This window comes from Tetrahymena thermophila (assembly GCF_000189635.1).
Source record: "Tetrahymena thermophila SB210 genomic scaffold scf_8254781, whole genome shotgun sequence".
NCBI lineage: Eukaryota > Ciliophora > Oligohymenophorea > Hymenostomatida > Tetrahymenidae > Tetrahymena > Tetrahymena thermophila.
Window position 1 is genome coordinate 22733 of NW_002476538.1, and position 16958 is coordinate 39690.

At 23.6% G+C, this 16958-nt stretch overlaps 2 protein-coding genes across 2 annotated transcripts; both read left to right on the forward strand. All coding sequences in view use genetic code 6, as the record gives it.

The window, feature by feature from the left end:
- Positions 1-716: 716 nt before the first annotated feature.
- On the forward strand, positions 717-1760 carry TTHERM_01253410 (tetratricopeptide repeat protein; the record flags this gene model as incomplete). The annotated part of the gene is made up of 6 exons (XM_001009441.2): positions 717-735; positions 799-821; positions 1000-1101; positions 1170-1464; positions 1557-1638; positions 1691-1760. The coding sequence occupies 6 exons, from the start codon at positions 717-719 to the stop codon at positions 1758-1760; spliced, it is 591 nt and encodes a 196-aa protein (XP_001009441.2).
- A 2537-nt stretch (positions 1761-4297) lies between these two features.
- Positions 4298-15225, forward strand: TTHERM_01253430 (adenylate/guanylate cyclase; the record flags this gene model as incomplete). The annotated part of the gene is made up of 11 exons (XM_001009443.2): positions 4298-4424; positions 4478-5052; positions 6042-6510; positions 6672-8192; positions 8255-8707; positions 8762-9371; positions 9756-10517; positions 11148-11574; positions 12150-13431; positions 13645-14487; positions 14759-15225. 11 exons carry the CDS (start codon positions 4298-4300, stop codon positions 15223-15225), a joined length of 7536 nt encoding a protein of 2511 aa, XP_001009443.2.
- Between the last annotated feature and the right edge of the window lie 1733 nt (positions 15226-16958).

Sequence of the window (16958 nt, forward strand, 5' to 3'; positions counted from 1 at the left end):
TGTATTTTAATTCATATTTTTATCAGTATTTATTCCTTTATCCTTTTATTCATTAGTTCAACTTTCTCATTTCTTTTTGATTACTTATCATTTTAATATTAATTAATTTATTCAATTTTACAAATATACTCTAAATCTTCAAAAGAGGAATCAACAAATAAAAGATAAATAAACAAACAATAAATATTAAACCATAAAAATTTTTTTTTTGAAGTCAAAAATTGTGATTAAATTTATATTTTTATATGTTATTTAAATATGTATGTATGGATAGGAAAATTATATTTAGATTTAATTTTAATACTTATTTATAAATTATTTTATGTAGAATTTTTATTATTTTTATTAAATAATATGCAATTTATCGAGTGATGATGGATATGCAAATATGTTCCTAAAGGGATTTTATTTTTTAGCTTTTTAAAAATATTGTATTCCATATTTTACCTTAAATTATTAAAGACTTTATAATGAATGGTTCACTTTAGCAACCAAAGAATTACTAATTTTTACTACTATTATTAACTAAAATTTTGATAATAAATCAACTTTTTAAGAGATTTTAATGCTAATAAATATTAGATATTCAATATCAAAAATTAAAACAAATACTTTCTTTTTATAATTTCTACCAAATATCTTTAAAAGAAATAAATAAATAAAAAAATAGGCAGTAAGTAGTAAATTAGCAAATATTTAAAAATAAGTTTAACAAAATGGATTAAGATCATTAAGGTAATTATTTATAAAAATAAGCTGTTACTAGTTCTATATAACTATATTTTTATTCAATTTTAGGTACAGAAAACAATCCAAATAGTGTATATAGATATTTATTGATTTTTTTAGAAAAAATAAATAACATGGTTAATCTTAATTGAGTTAGTTATCATAACTTGAATAAATTGCCAAATTTTCTAAGCAAAAATGATCATTCATTAAAATATATCAAAGTATACAAATAAGAGTTTTGATGTAGTTTGTTTTTAATGTTTATAGGATTCAATTAATCAATACTAAGAAATTATTGACTCAATAAAAAGTGGAATCGAAGCATTTAAAAGCAACGATGAAGATTAGGCTATTATCAATTATTTGGAAGTAAGCATTTACGAAGAAGCAAGTAGTAGTAATAATAAAAACAATAATAAATAAAATAAAATTATAAGGCAATTCTTAGTATCGAAGATGAAAAAGAAAATGAGAAATTAACATAATAGCAAAGAGATGAATTGTAGCAATTAGAAATAAGATCCAGAAACTATTTTGCAGAAGTAAAAGCTCACATTAACGATTTTCACAGTGTTATTATTCAATCAGAAACTGTTTTAAAGCTTGACCCCACCAACTCTTAAGCAAAATTCATGTTAGCTAAAGGACTTCATAAAATGAATAAATTTGAAAAAGCATTTTAGATAATAAGTGAACTAAAAGAATAAACTGACAACATTAATAATAGAGAATGTAATTAGAATCTATATTCTAATATCTATCTATAAATCTATATAATTATTTATTTATTTGTTTTTATACGCTTTTTTTAATATAAAAAATAGATCTTGAGCTTTACAGCTAATGCGAAAAAGATTTACAATAATACATAAAAGAAGGAAAGAAAGAAGAGCAACAAAATTACAAGTAATTTCATTATTACTTTTTTAACTTATTATTTATAAATTCATATAATTAGTATCAATAAATACAATCTAAAAATGGGTTCTGGAATTGGAGATTAGGGACAGCAATTAGAGTTTTTATGATTAAAATTTCTTTTAGAAAACTTAATTTTAAATTAATATAAATTCCATTACTTTATATTACATTTATATTATATGTTTTTGTTGAAAAATAGATAAAACAAAAACAATTTATTTTAATAAATATTTCATTTTCGAAATTACTATATTTTATTTATGTTTGTTAAACTTTTGCTCAATTTTTTTTAATCTAAATTAATTAATAAATAATACAAATTTTATTTTTTTTGAAAGATTTATAAATATTTATGTCTTTATTATTTTTATAAAAATTAACCTCATTTAATCAATTTTTAAAAAATAATGTTCAATGATTATTAAAAATAGGAAAAAAATACAATATAAAAATAAACTACCCTATTTTTAAAAATTTTACACTATAGAATTGCAATATTTATATTATATTTTAGTATTTCTTAATTTAAATTATCATTAATTAATACAATTTTTAATTTTAAATCAATCTCCACAAAAATAAGTTTATGAAATCACTATTTTATGAATTGATTAATCACATTAAAACCTACTATCAAACTAAGAAATAAATTGGGAACCTAATAAATATGAATCTAATTATCGTTTTAAATAAAATAATATGAGCTAGCTTGCCTTATTTTAATTTGAGATTGAAATTTTTTATTTAATTTTTGATAATTACCTGTGTAAATATATTATTTTAAATTGAGTTTATTATTGAAAAATTTTTTATCTGTTAAATAAATTAATTAATATGGAAATGGTTAAGTTTTTTTTTTCTTAACTCGTAAAATCTCTAAAAAAAATAAATTTACTGACGTATGTTTGAAATTTATCATAAAAAAAAGTCAAAAAAAGCTTAACTGATTTTTTAATGAAATGCATTAAAATTAAGCGTAAAATAATTAAATTACTCATTTTTTGTTACAGTTATTGTAATTTTAAATAATTTTTTTCAAAATATTAAAATTTAGTTTCTTGAAAAAGAAAAATACGAAAAATCAATTAAAGTAAAGATGTTTTATCAATCTATTTAAATTCTGTCTTTAAGAATTTTAAGTATTAAATTTGGTAATCACAAATAAAATCAAAATTTGAAAGAAAGTACATAACTAAATATTTCATTCATTGATTCTTTTATTTATTTATTATGTATTATTTAATTCAAGTAAGAATTCGTCTATTTTAAATTCAAATCTATAATAAACAAAAGAAAGAATTGATTGATTAATTATAAAAGAGTTAATAGAAACTTATTGCTTTTGTTTTCGATTAATAAATTTAATTTAATATTGAAAGATGAAGAAGAAGAAAATTGTATTTTCTTTAAGAACAAAAATTTATTCTGTTTTTTATTTTTAAATTATTAAATAAAAGACAAATCTACTTGTTTTTAATATTAAAAAAAATGTTTTTATTGTTCAATAAGTATTTCAGAAGTATAAAAATTATCTTGAACTTTTTTGTTTGATGTTAAAAAAGAAAAAGAGTATCTATCTATCTATATGAAGTAAATGATGTAATACTATATTATGCACTATTGAATGTTATTCGAAAATAAGAAATATAAATTAATGTTAATGGTTATAGTAAAGCTATTCACGCACAAGAAATTAATTTGCATTTACTAATTTCTTTCATATTTAGAAAATGCTTAACCTAATTTTTTATTATACTAATCAACCACCTCAGATCATTTTATAAAAAGTTAAGTCTAAAATAAAAATTAAAATTGTTATTATACTTGAGTACTTCTAAAAAAGCATGTAAATATAAATTAAAAGAGTATCAGATATTTCTTAGAAATGTAAGCTAATTTAAAATTGTAATCGACTTTAAATATGAATTGTGTTTACTTTTTAAATGTGGAGAAGAGTTGTAAATTTTGATGAATTTTTAAGAGGAGTTACTGTGGTGTTGAAATAAATAGTATATATATATATATTTAGTAAATAAATACTTTACAGCCATCGAAATTATAAAAAGTCTTTAACATGGGTAAAACATATTTTGAATTCAAATTAAAACCTTCCAGCCAGTCTTCAGAAATGTAAATAGAAATTTTCACATTAATCTAAATAATAACTTACTATTTTTTTAATGTCATATTACTTAATATGCGCATTAATTATATACATTGATAGAAATTCAAAGGCAAAATGAATAAGAAATAAACAAACAAACAATGAAAAAATAAATAAACTAATTACCAATTATCAATGAATTTACTTGTAAGTATATTTACTTGATTGATTGCTTGCTACTTGATTATTAAGACTTTAGATAAGTCTGATATTTTAAAGTTAGTTGAAGGTTTTTATAGTTAAAAGTAAAGAAATGAAATCAATAAATTTGAAGTAATATTTAATAAAATTAACAAGTAATACAATATTATTTATTAGGCGAAGTAAGCATAGGGAAAACAATACAAACAAATTTCATTCATTATTTCATAGATAATTAGATAGATAGATAGATAAATAAATATAAAAGCAAAAACAATAAATTTGTATCCTGCTATTTAGCTGATTATTTCAAATACTATTTATTTTTTTTGATAAGCGATGTCAAATGATGGGAGATCGAATGCCTTAGGAGGCCGTCATGGATTTTTAGGATTCGTCCCAGCGTTAGTTATTAAGAATATATTAGATTAAAAAAATATGATGTAGCAATCGCAAATATAAGGAGGTAAAATGACACTCGAAATTGAATATTTAATTCAAATTTACTAATTTTAATAGCGATTGCGCAGGTTAACGCTGTCCCTGAATTGCCTATCAAGCAGGAATTGAGATCAGTTGTCATGTTCGCTGATATTTCTGGTTTTACAAACCTCACTGAAAGTTATTCAAAAATAGGACCTGAAGGCAATGAGATTATAGCGTTTGCAATCAACAGATATATGGAGCTGATGGTGCAAGAAATTGGGAAATCAGGTGGAGATATTTTTAAGTTTGCGGGAGATGCCATGATAGTTGTGTGGCCTCCTCCTCCTGATGAAAAGAAAACAGAGTAAGACAAGGATCTGTTTCTTTTAAACAGTTGCCATTTGGCAGTGTAAAGTGCGATGAATATTCAAAAAAAATTAAAGGAAACCAAAATTGTTGATTAAATTATGCTCTCTGTTAAAATAGGTTTCGGCATAGGTGATTTCTCAATTATTTATGTTGGAGGAGTTTTAAATAGAGCAGAGTATCTTCCTGCTGGTAATCCCCTCATTTAAGCCTTTGAAAGCGAGTCTCACGCTGAGAAGGGAGGTGTTGTTATCATTTCAGAAGAAGTTGAGCACTACCTTCGTAGGGAGAACTACTTTGATGTAAAACTAAATATTTTATTGTTATACTTCTTTCACCTAACAAAAGCAAATTATAAACACATCTCTTAATACAGATATAACTAATAAGCCATTTAAAAAGCCAACTATGAGCAAATTAATATTGTTGAGTCTAGTTTTTCAAAGACAATTTCATTAGAATTTTTTGATACGTTCATACACTTACTTGATAATAATGCTATTAAAAAGAGCTTTCAAACTTATATAGAACTAACTAACTAAATAACTAACTAACTAAGAAATAGCAAACAAATAAACATTTATTAAATTAACAGAGAAACAAAAAATATAATAAATAACTTAAAAAGTACTATTTGCTTCATTGATTTCAGCTTACTTTTAATTTGTTTATATTTCTAAAAAAATTTAAAGATTGGCTGTCTGTTTCTAAAAATACTATCTGATATTTGCAAATTTTATTAATCGCTAACCACATAATTTATTTATTGGATCTCGATCTTAACTTAATAAATTTCTAATCTATTGGTGAATAAGCCCACCTTATTTAACAAAAGTGAATTTTCGAAAGAAAATATTACTTACTTACTTGTTTATTTAATTAGGTAGTTAGTAAGTGATATAAATAGATAGATAGTTAGTTAGTTTTAGATTAGTTAATTGTTTAATAATTTCATCATGGCTATTAATTTATTTATAGATTTTTTTTAAATTACTATCAAGTATTAAAGATAGTAAAATTTAAGCTGCGAGCATTTTACTTACATGAGATAATTTATTTGTTCTTCTAGTAAAATCTTGATTACTAAATACAGCAAGAATGACGAAATAAAAATTTATAATTTTAGAAATAGTACAAAAAATTTCATTAAATAAATGAATGATAAATTTAATTAAGAATTTTTCTAATTTAATGAATATCTTAACTATCAATCAAACAAAGATAGTTGACTTTTATATTCATTTTTGCTTGTTTAGAAAATATAATTTTTTGTTTTATTGAATAAAAATAGATGCAAGAAGTTACTAAAAAGGATGATAAAAAAAAATTTTTTTAGGTGTTGAATACGAAATAAAAAGTTAGAAATGTGTCTGCCTCTTTGTAAATTAAAGATTAACTTTCTCCTGCTTAGATTGAAATTATACGTCCCGATGTTGAAAGATATATTCCTAAAGCATTGAAAATGTATATAAATTTAGGCTTAGAAAGGTGGTCTAGTGAACTCAGATGGCTCACTGTACTGTTTATGAACATAGGCATTGACCTCAATCATATTGCTTCTTAGGAAGGTCTCAATAGAATTTAAAAAGTTATTGAATGTATTCAAAAATGTGTTTATCTCTAAGAAGGCTCGCTAAATAAATTTCTTATGGATGATAAAGGAAGTACTATGATTGTTGTTTTTGGGCTTCCTCCTACTTCTCATGAAGATGATGCTGCTAGAGCTGTCCTATGTGCACAATAAATTTATAAATCCTTAAGTAAAAAATTTAAATTAATTTATTATTTTCAAAGTTACATTTTTAATATTCTTTAATTAATAAAATAAATGGATTTATTTTGTGAAAAAAAAGTATTAATTTTTATCTAAAAAATATTAATGAAATAATTCAATAAATATTTTTTGAAAATAATTGTTTAGAAAAAATGAACTGTAAATGCAGCATTGGTATATCTTCTGGACTGGTTTTTGCTGGTGTGGTTGGTACAAGTGGTAATCGTAGAGAGTATTCAGTTATTGGAGATAGTGTCAATTTATCAGCTAGAATTATGTCTTGTGCTTGCAAGGAGAAAGATAAGAGAATACTTGTTGATGAAACTACTGCAAAATAAGCAATGAATAAAATTGATTTCAGATTCTGGGATTGGAAAAAATTCAAGGGAAAGAGCATGTACCTTCCTATTTATGAGCCATTATTTTTTTCTTCTGAGAAAATGAAATAGGAGTATAAGGACAATTATTTTCCTTAAATAAGAACTCATAGATATTGTTATCCTATTTGGAATTCTAAACTTTTAGAGAAGCCAAACGATGATGGTTCGACGGATACTCCTGTTCCAATAATTTAAAATAAAAAAATGAGTGCTACTAGAAAGATGTTAAATCAGCCATTGAATGCAAATGCTTAAAATATATTTTTTTCTCCGAAAGTCATAGAAGGAGGAGGTTTTCTGAGGGATACTTCACATTCTATGGTAGGAACTCCTTTATTAAGCAAATAGCATGACGAATAAAAGAAACAGATGAATTTATATAAAACTATTGTTCTTTCCGAAGATAAATTTTAAAAAGCATACGGAATCTTTAAGTAATTCATGAAAGGTCTTTAAAATCAGTAGATGAAAGGTAAAATTATGAGATGTAAGGGGTTTACTTTAATAAAAGGACCAGTTGGAGTGGGAAAATCTCTGTTTTTAAGAAAGTTGCTTCTTAGCATACATGATGATATTCATAAAAAGACATACATGAAATTTAAATATGATGAATCAGTTTAGATTATTGTTTCTAGCATCAATTCAAAGACTTCAAAATATAAATGCAACGGAATGAGGAAACCAATAAAAACTCTATTTAAATTATTAATGAAAAGAATGAATATGCATGATACTTCTCTAGAAGCAAAGATAAAGTTTTTGTATAATTAAATACCTTCATTATAAAGTTAATCACAATACATGCAGACTACAATCAAACAGCTCTTTGGGTTAGAAAAATTTAATCTTTTAGCTAGATTCGATGCTCCTTCAAAGATAAGTAAGGAGACTTAAATAAGTGTGGGAGAAGACTCAGACGAAAGAATAAAAAATGAATACATGCTCATAGCTAAACTTGTAAGAGAATTCTTTTCTGCTTATTTAGAGCAGAAAGAACATTATGACATGGAAGGACATATACATATTAATAACTCAAGAGGATCATTTAACCCTAAAAACTTTGTTGCACCATTAATTATAGTCTTAGAAGACATTCATAACTATGATGTCTACTCATTTAAAATGATAAGAACTCTATTGAAATATTTTGATAACATACAATTTTTTGCCACTGCCCGTACAAATTATTTCGAAAAACCTGTTCAAGTAGATGCAAATCCGAAAACCCCGATGCAAGAAGATATTTATCAGGATGGAGTTTCGTCAATAGAAGAATTGCTTCTTGACAGTAAAAATATATTTTAATTATTTGATTTATTTGTTTATTAATTCAATAAAAATAATTAATAGTGAGTGTTGATTTATACTAAGTGATTGAACTTAACAATTTTTCGTTTAAGGAATCTGAGAAGATCAAAGAACTATTAAAAGTTATTCTAAATATTGAAAATGTGTCATATAAAAATAAGAATGATAGAGATGAAAGTGATGACATTGATTTAAGTTCAATTTCATTCTTGTTTTACAGCTAAATTAAAGAGAGATTATAAGAATTTCCTAAGTTATTTTTCTATTATTTTCTTTAGTTCAAGACAAATGGAAATCCATTGTTACTTCTAGATTGTGTGGAGACTTTCTTGGAAAGTAAACTTTTATTAATGGCAGGTAAAAACATCAGCTAAGAATAATTAGAAAAAGAAGGCTATAAAACAAGTTACAACTACAGAAAAACCGTATTCATTACTGAAGAGTTGAGGAACTTAATGCTTTGTGAAGAATTCATCACAATCAACTCTCCTCTAAGTAAATTAAAAGAATTCAAAAATTAAATTAACAAAAAAATTTTTAATATAAAAGTAAAAAGGAAAATTTATGGCCCGATTCTCGATCAGATTAAAACTGAGGAACTCTTAATTATGAAAATAGCAAGCGTAATTGGAACTGTCTTCGATTTTGAAATGTTGAGCAAGGTGTAGCCTTTTAAGGAGTTAATTAAAAATGATTAGCTAATAGACTTGTTGACTAATTTAGAGCAAAACTAGTTTATTGAAATAGTTGAGCACAACTCGAATAACATTTATTTTAGATGCACTCACCCATATATAAGAGAAGTTATTTATTAGCGCATGGATTTCTCCCAGAGAAGGCAACTTCATATAAACGTAGCAGAAAATATATAAACAATGACCCAATTAGAAAACAGCGAATAACATGAAAAAAGAAGATTATTGTTTCATTTAAAGCTAGGAGAAAACACTCGTCGCTAAACCTTACGTTAAGATGATAAGCAAATAGAGCTAAAAGCTAAAACTGCCATCATTGTAAAAAAGGTTACTAATTTACTCAAACAAAGTAGCAACCGTTCAGATCGTATGTGTGTCCTCCACAATTCTATTCTAAGCAAAAAAAGTGACAAAGGTGTAACCAAAGCCGATAGATACGTGATCCTTACAATTTATGATCTTAGGTAATTAAAATAATTAATTTTCAAGCTTAAAAAATAAATTCTCAACTCTCAAACAAAGAGTTTAAAATTAAATGAAAATTTAAATGGTGGAAAAGCTATTTCAAAGATAAATTAGTTATTTTAAAATAAATTTAAAATGGACAAAAAAATAAAATAAATTTTAAGCAAAATAAATAATTTTGAAAAGAAAATAAATTGAAATTAAAAAAATACTGATTCAAATAATTTTACTGAAATAAATATGATATTTTTCATATTTAATTTAAAGTAGAAAAAGTTTTACTTTATTTTTTTTTAAGCTTATTTTTTAAATTATTAAATATTATTTTAATATTGAAAATGATTTCTTTAAAAATAAATAATTTTAAATTGAAAAAAATTTAGATACTATCACAACATAAAGGAATTCGAAGATAGTCCTTAGGAGTTTTTGGCATCTATTTTGCTAAAAGATATAATTAGCATAGAAAAAACAAAGGAAATTCAGGGATAGACTCAATTTATCTTGCATGCAGAAAAGTGGTACAAAAAGGATTAACTTAAAAATAGCAAAAGAGATTTCATTTTTTCAAGCAATGAGGAAGATATTTTTGATGAATGGTAAATATATATTGAATATGCTAAAACATATCAATAGTTCAGCTATTTTACACAAAATTTTGGAAAAATTCAACTACCACTTGAAATAGCTTCTGTTCAATAGTAGCAGTTATACAGATGGTATGACTATGAAAGAAGAAACAGATAAACTAACAAAGAAAGATCTACGAGTATGAGATTGCCTAAAAACTTTCATGGAGGAAGACTCACTCTTAATAAATCAAAATTAAGTGTCAGTATCAGAAAACTTAAAAACACAATAGAAGAAGAACCCTAAAACGAATATATCAACAACACAGAGTAAATATAACTGAACAAGGAAAGAGTAAAAACTCTAATCCACAAAGGCTTAATGCTCTTCATGAGCCATATTGCAGAAATGTCCATTCTAACTGATGAAAGATACAAAAAAATTGGATAATCTACACTATTCCATGCATAAAACCCGAAACTATTCAAAGTAGATAAAGAGTACCTTTTCTAGAACTACAATCCTCTAAGAGGAGACAGCAATTACTTTGATCGTTCCAAAATACATAAAAGCAGGTACTAATTTTTAATATTTTTGATAAAACTGTTTAAAAAGCAAAAATATATCATTATCAATTACCAAATTTATCAAAATATAAAAGTTTCCTAAATCTATTTAGATGGAAAATAACTTTATCATTTTAATTAGTAAATTTATTAAAATTCAAAAGTTTGATAAAACTGTTTAGAAGGCAAATAATTTTCTCATTATTAAATAGCAAATTTATAAAAATTTAAAGGAAAATATTCAAATAAAAACTCAAACAAATTTAAGAAATTTACTAAAACAATTCAAATTTAATAGTTTTAAGAATAAAAATTAATTTAAAATCATAATTTATCAAGCAGATTTCAATATAAAATGAAAAAATGAATTTTATTTTTATACTAATGAAAAGCTATTAAAATAAAGAGCGAATAAGAATTAATTTAACCAAAATAGTATTTAAAAAACAAGCAGGTTTATTTGTAATGATTATTGAAAAGAAATAAAGAATAAATTATTTAATAGTTTTAAATTAGAAAAAAATATAAATTTATTTGATTTAAGAATAATGAATGAAGATATTTTTGTTTATTCAGAATTTTAACTTAATTTAATGAAAGTAAACTCAAATTTAATAAAAAATAATAATTTTAAAGTAGCGATGAATAGCACTCTAATGATGAACAGACATCACTAAGCTCTGATAAATCGATACCAAAACGCAGTGTGACAGGGATACCTAAAGAAATTTTGACTGAAATTAAGGAAGAGGAAGAAGAAAATATGAAATAGCGCTCAAACAATAAAAATAAATTAAGTGACTAGTTCTATGCTGAAGAGACTGCTGCTTCTCATTAACCAAGTAACACTTCATAAAACTAAGACATAATGAATTAAATGAACAGCTAAAGAAACAACCAGAAATCTTTTTCTGTAACCACTAAATACTCAAATAACAAGAATACTCAGTCAGGATTTGAATCTAGAGGAGTAGAAGATAACGAAAATCTTTTCAACCAGTCTTCAATTGAAATTAAATCTCCTTATTTAGATTAAAATATTCTACACACAGATCCAGTAAATGAAGTAATCATTATTAAATACAGTTGAAATCATTTTTTACCATTCAAAATAAATAAATATATATAAATCAATTCAATCAAAAAAACAAACAAACAAAACAGCATTTATTTTTTGAGCTATCTACCTATCTATCTATTTACCTTTCAGCAAAAAGCAAACAAACATAAAAACAAACATGTAATTAACAAATAAATATAATTAAAAAACATATTTATCAAAACAATAAGTTAACAAATTTTCTTTTTTAACAAATAATGAATTTAAATAAAATTAATAAATAAATAAATAACAAATGAACTTATCAAATAAACTAACTCTATTTACTTTATATTATAATTCTTGTATTTTTATATATAACTTGTATATTAATTTTGTTTTACTCACTTACATTTTTTGTAATTTTCACAAGTTTATTTGTTTGTTCTTCCCTTTTTTCATTTTTTGTTTGCTTGCTTGCTTTTATGTTGTAAAATGTAATGCTGATAGGTAGATAGAAAGAAAGTAACAAAAATAAATAAATGTTTTTAAATGAGAAGTTATTAAAAATAAATTTACATTTTAATTTTTATTTTTATAAGACTGAAGCTATTTACAAAAACAAAGAGAGTAACAAAGTGGTAATTCTTCAATCAGTAAAAGAAGTTGACAGCAACGACTCTTCATCTGTTATGTCTAATTAGCTTAGAAGGAGTCAAAACAGATACAGTTCTTTATATGAAAAATATCAATATACTCAGAATTACAGTTCGAATGAGAGGAAAGACTCTCAAGTTTACCAAAATTCAGATGAAAATCATAATAAGCAAGATTTCACTTCTTCTTCGAAATCTGCAGAGTTATCTAGTAATTCTAGTCCAAACCAAGCTATTAAAAGTAACAGTTAAAATAACCACATAGATTTAGAAAACAACAATAATCAAGTAATTGATACTTTTTAGAATCTTCCATAAACTTAATAATAAACAGGGAACTTTCTAAATGTATAAAACTGTAATTAGTAACCCAATAATTCTATTAAGTAAAAGGGTAATAAAAATTTCTTAACTGAAGAGTCGAACAAAGCCAATAATAACAATAATAATAACAATTAATTGCCAAAGAATTCTAGTGTTACTGCCTTTAGCGGCTATGAAAATGGATAAATATCATCAGAGATCAAAGACAATCAAACAAGCTAATATACATTAACATCAAATTAAGGAAGCACTGTAGCTCTGATGAATGAAAATCCTAACTTTTTAGCAAGTCACTCTCCTTTAGTGATTAAGAAAGTACGTCCTTCTCAATGGAACAATATTCCTTTAATGAACTTAGAACAATCAGAGAGCAACAATAACTTTAACATCTAAGATATTTCCGATATTTATCATTAAAATGCAAACTGCAGTGATTAATAAAGTCCGTAGAAAGATGAAATATTAACTAAATCAGAGTTTCTAATCTACTAAGGCCTTTCTTCACCACCTATTTAACAATAATTTTCTTAATTGAGCTCCAGTTCTAATCAAAATAAAGGCCTGCTAGATAGTAACCCAAATAGTCCTGTTAAATCAATTAACCACAGCTAAAGTGCAATGCAAAGTATCAATTTAAATTAATTAAAATCTGAAAAACTCTCAGTCACTTCCAATCTCTAAGTTCAAACACAGCCTAGTAATTTCGAATTCTCAAACTCTCCTTCAAACAACAGCTAAAAAATACCTCTTGGAGCTATATCGACATTTAAAGATGGCAATCTCTTTTCTCCAACTAAACAAACCTAATAATTTGGTTTCAGATAATCGTAGCAAAGTCAAGCATCTTAACAAAACACGAACAGTCCAAGCTAAATGATTTAAGGCGGTGTTTCTACTAACAATAGTAATTTATATACTTTTCAAAATTCTAATATTTAATCTACATGCACTTTTGCTGCTGCTTCACCCTGTTAGCATAGATCATCCACTTAACTCTAATTTTAATAAGCATATCAATAACACCAAATACAGTAGCAAAATTAACAAGCCATAAACCTTGATCCTAACTAAATTTAATCGCTTTTATATATTAATCAGCTTTCTAACTAAAATATAGACTAATAGGCATAGTTGTCGTCCTAAGTAGAGAGAGGCACTTCATAAGCTATTTCCTCTGACAAAATAATCAGCAACAACAATAGCAACAATATTTAATAATAATAGCAATAATAATAATAAAACAACATTTCTAATCAATAGAATATCATGAACGCTGTTCCTCCTTAGGCTGATAATAACAACAACAACAACAATAATAATAATAATAATTAAAAAATTGCCTAAATAGAATAAAAGCAGTAGATGTAAAATAGTTGCAATTTATCTGAATAGACAGAAGCGTCACAGGAAAAATACCTTTAAAGTCCCTCACTGAAAAGCGAGAAGGGAAAAGTTGCTGGATAGCTTTCTATAAACCTGAGAAAAAGCGTTGTGAGCACAACAACTCAAGTTACTTCAGAAAGAAGTGAATATAAACAGAAGGAAGAAACTTCTTAGAATGAAAATTAAAGATAAAGTATCTCAGCTTATTAACAATAGGCTTAAATAATTCAAAATCAACCATAAAATGATTTTAGTCCTAATCAATCTAATGAAATGTACTCTTTCAACATGAAAACCAATATTAACAGTTCCCATATTAACAACACATCAGATTAAATATCTCCAAGAGCTCATATCGACTCACAGCATCATATTATTTTGAATAAAAATATCTCTGTAAGCTCTAATATTACTGGGTAGTTCAACTAATAAAGTGATTAATCATCAACTCGTTTTGACTATGTTAAGAATGACTATTACCAACATAATTAAGACATTTCAAACCCATCTATCTAAAACTTGAGTGCCACAAATAACATCACCTATCCATTCTAAAATCCTTATATTGTATCAGAAGGTAAAATCAAATTTCAAACAAACATTATTTTTATTAAAATATGCTAATTCCATTATAAATTTAGCCATTTTTTTTTCTAATCCTTACCCAATTATTAATCCTAAAACCATCTTTTAAGTTTAAATAAATAATCCAGATTGTTGATAAATTCAATTAATTATTTTAATTTGTCACACATAAAATAAATTCATAGAATTTTATATATTCCAAATTGATTCTTATTATTTTACTAAAATTGACGAATCCTGAATATTTTTTTCATATTAATTAGTAAATTAAAATGCAATGACTCGTTAAACTACTATCTCTGTTAGAGGCGATAAATTAATTCTAACTAAAATGCTCCAAGTAAAAATACTAAAATTCTATTCAGACGATACTGTAGAAGTAAATTTTGAAGGTGTTACAGCTATCTTTCCCAAAAAAGATTTTATCCTACTAAATTAAAATTCATCTGTATTTAGAAAAAGTGAAAGTTAACCTCCTGAAAAAAAGCTTAGTATAAATAAAAGCACCAACAACCAAACAATTAAAATATCGCCAAATAAATAAACTTCTTACTAACCTAATTAAAATACAAAAACCCAACAAATTAGCATCAACAATAACGGAAGAAGTGCTTCACTATATCTTCCTTAATAATCTTTACAAAAAAATAATAGCTAACAACAAATAATTAATGGAAAGAAATTTTAAAAATCAAACAATTCACCTCCTTCACAAAGAAAAAAATACTGAAATGAGAGTTTTTTGTTGATTATCAACCTTATTTAACAAAATTGCTAAAACAATAATAGCAAAAACCAAAATAGCAAAAAAACAAACACAAATTTAAATATTCTTTTTTTCCAAATTTTCATAAATAAATAATTATAATTATATAAAATAACTAATTCTTACTATATTTCTCATATTTTTAATATATTTTATACGTGTAAATAAATCAACTTTTTCGCATTTTAAAATAATTTTCAAATCTCTCTTAAAAGCTAATTAAAAATCTATTTTTTGTTTTTATTTTCAATCATAAAAAGCATTTTTATAAAACTATTGAATTGTCTTCGCAAATAATTATTTTCCTTATCTGAAAATTACAAAAATTAAATTAGCTGATAAATAAATTTCAATTAATTAATTATTTGTTTCTTAAAAATTAATTAATTATAAAAAATAGAAGCATATTAGGTCTAATTTAAATATTTGCTAATTAATTTTTTATTTTATTTATTTATTTTATTTTTCTTTCTTGCTTTTCAATTTATTTATTTATTTGTATTTCTTTTATTAATTTTCTTATTTAATCATTTATTTATTTATTTGTTTGTTTGTTTTTATATTTTTTCTATTTGTTTTATTATTATTTATTTATATTATTAAAATTCTACTTTTTAGTTAATCTGAGAGAGAAATCAAGCATAATATGATAAGATTCTATTCTAAATATTTTAATTAATTGGAAAGAAAATCTGGTTTTATAATTGGTTTTTTTTTGTTTAAGATTTTTTTGACAATCCAATTGCTTTTAATGCAATTAATCAAAATGATTATTTGATCAACAAGCTCTTAGGCAATAAGGCTGGAAATTTTAAAAACTTAATTGGAATGGTATGGTGTTTGCGGTGAGTTAAAATGAAATAGTAATTTAATTATTTTATTTTAATGATGTGGTTTAAATTACTTTTCATTTTTTCACTAAAAAACTAAATTATTTGCCTGCTTGTAAAATCAAATAAAATCACTTTCTTAATTTTTTTTTTCTTAATATTTTAATTAAAATTTATTATTTATATTTATTTCAGAAGGATTTCTTTTTATTTAAAAATCTTTCTAATAAATTAATAAATTTAGAAAAGAGAAGGTGATGATTAATTATTTGCTCAAAAATCTATTCTTCTTTTTCCTCCACTGTAAAAATTTTATTTTAAAGAAATCAAATATGAAATATAAATTCTAATATAAAATTTGTTTTAAAAAATCTACTTTAAATATTATTTTTCAAATTTATAAAATAGAATTTTTTTATTTAATAATTTTCAAATCTAATGTTTTAAAATAAATAAAATTATATAAAATAAAAGTTTATAATAGAAAAATAAAAATTACATTGAATATTTTAGATATTAATTATTAAGAAATAATAATTCATAAATGAATAAAGATTTTCGTTAGAAAAAAAATTGTTAGATTGTCAATTAAATTTATTTATGAAAATTATATATTTATCTTATTCATTATCTAACTAACTAACTAACTAATTAGATAAAGAAGCATTTTTCTGTTAAAAATTAATAAGAAAAAGATATTTGAATTATGATAATGAAAAAGTAAATTTTACTTTGTTCAATAATCAATTAATTAATTAAAAATAAAGAAAAGATAAAAAGAAAGGCTAGCAGAAAATAATAAATGATAAATATGCAAAGTTTTTAAGCCGAAGTTTTTAATGCCACAAAATCATTCTAATTATATAG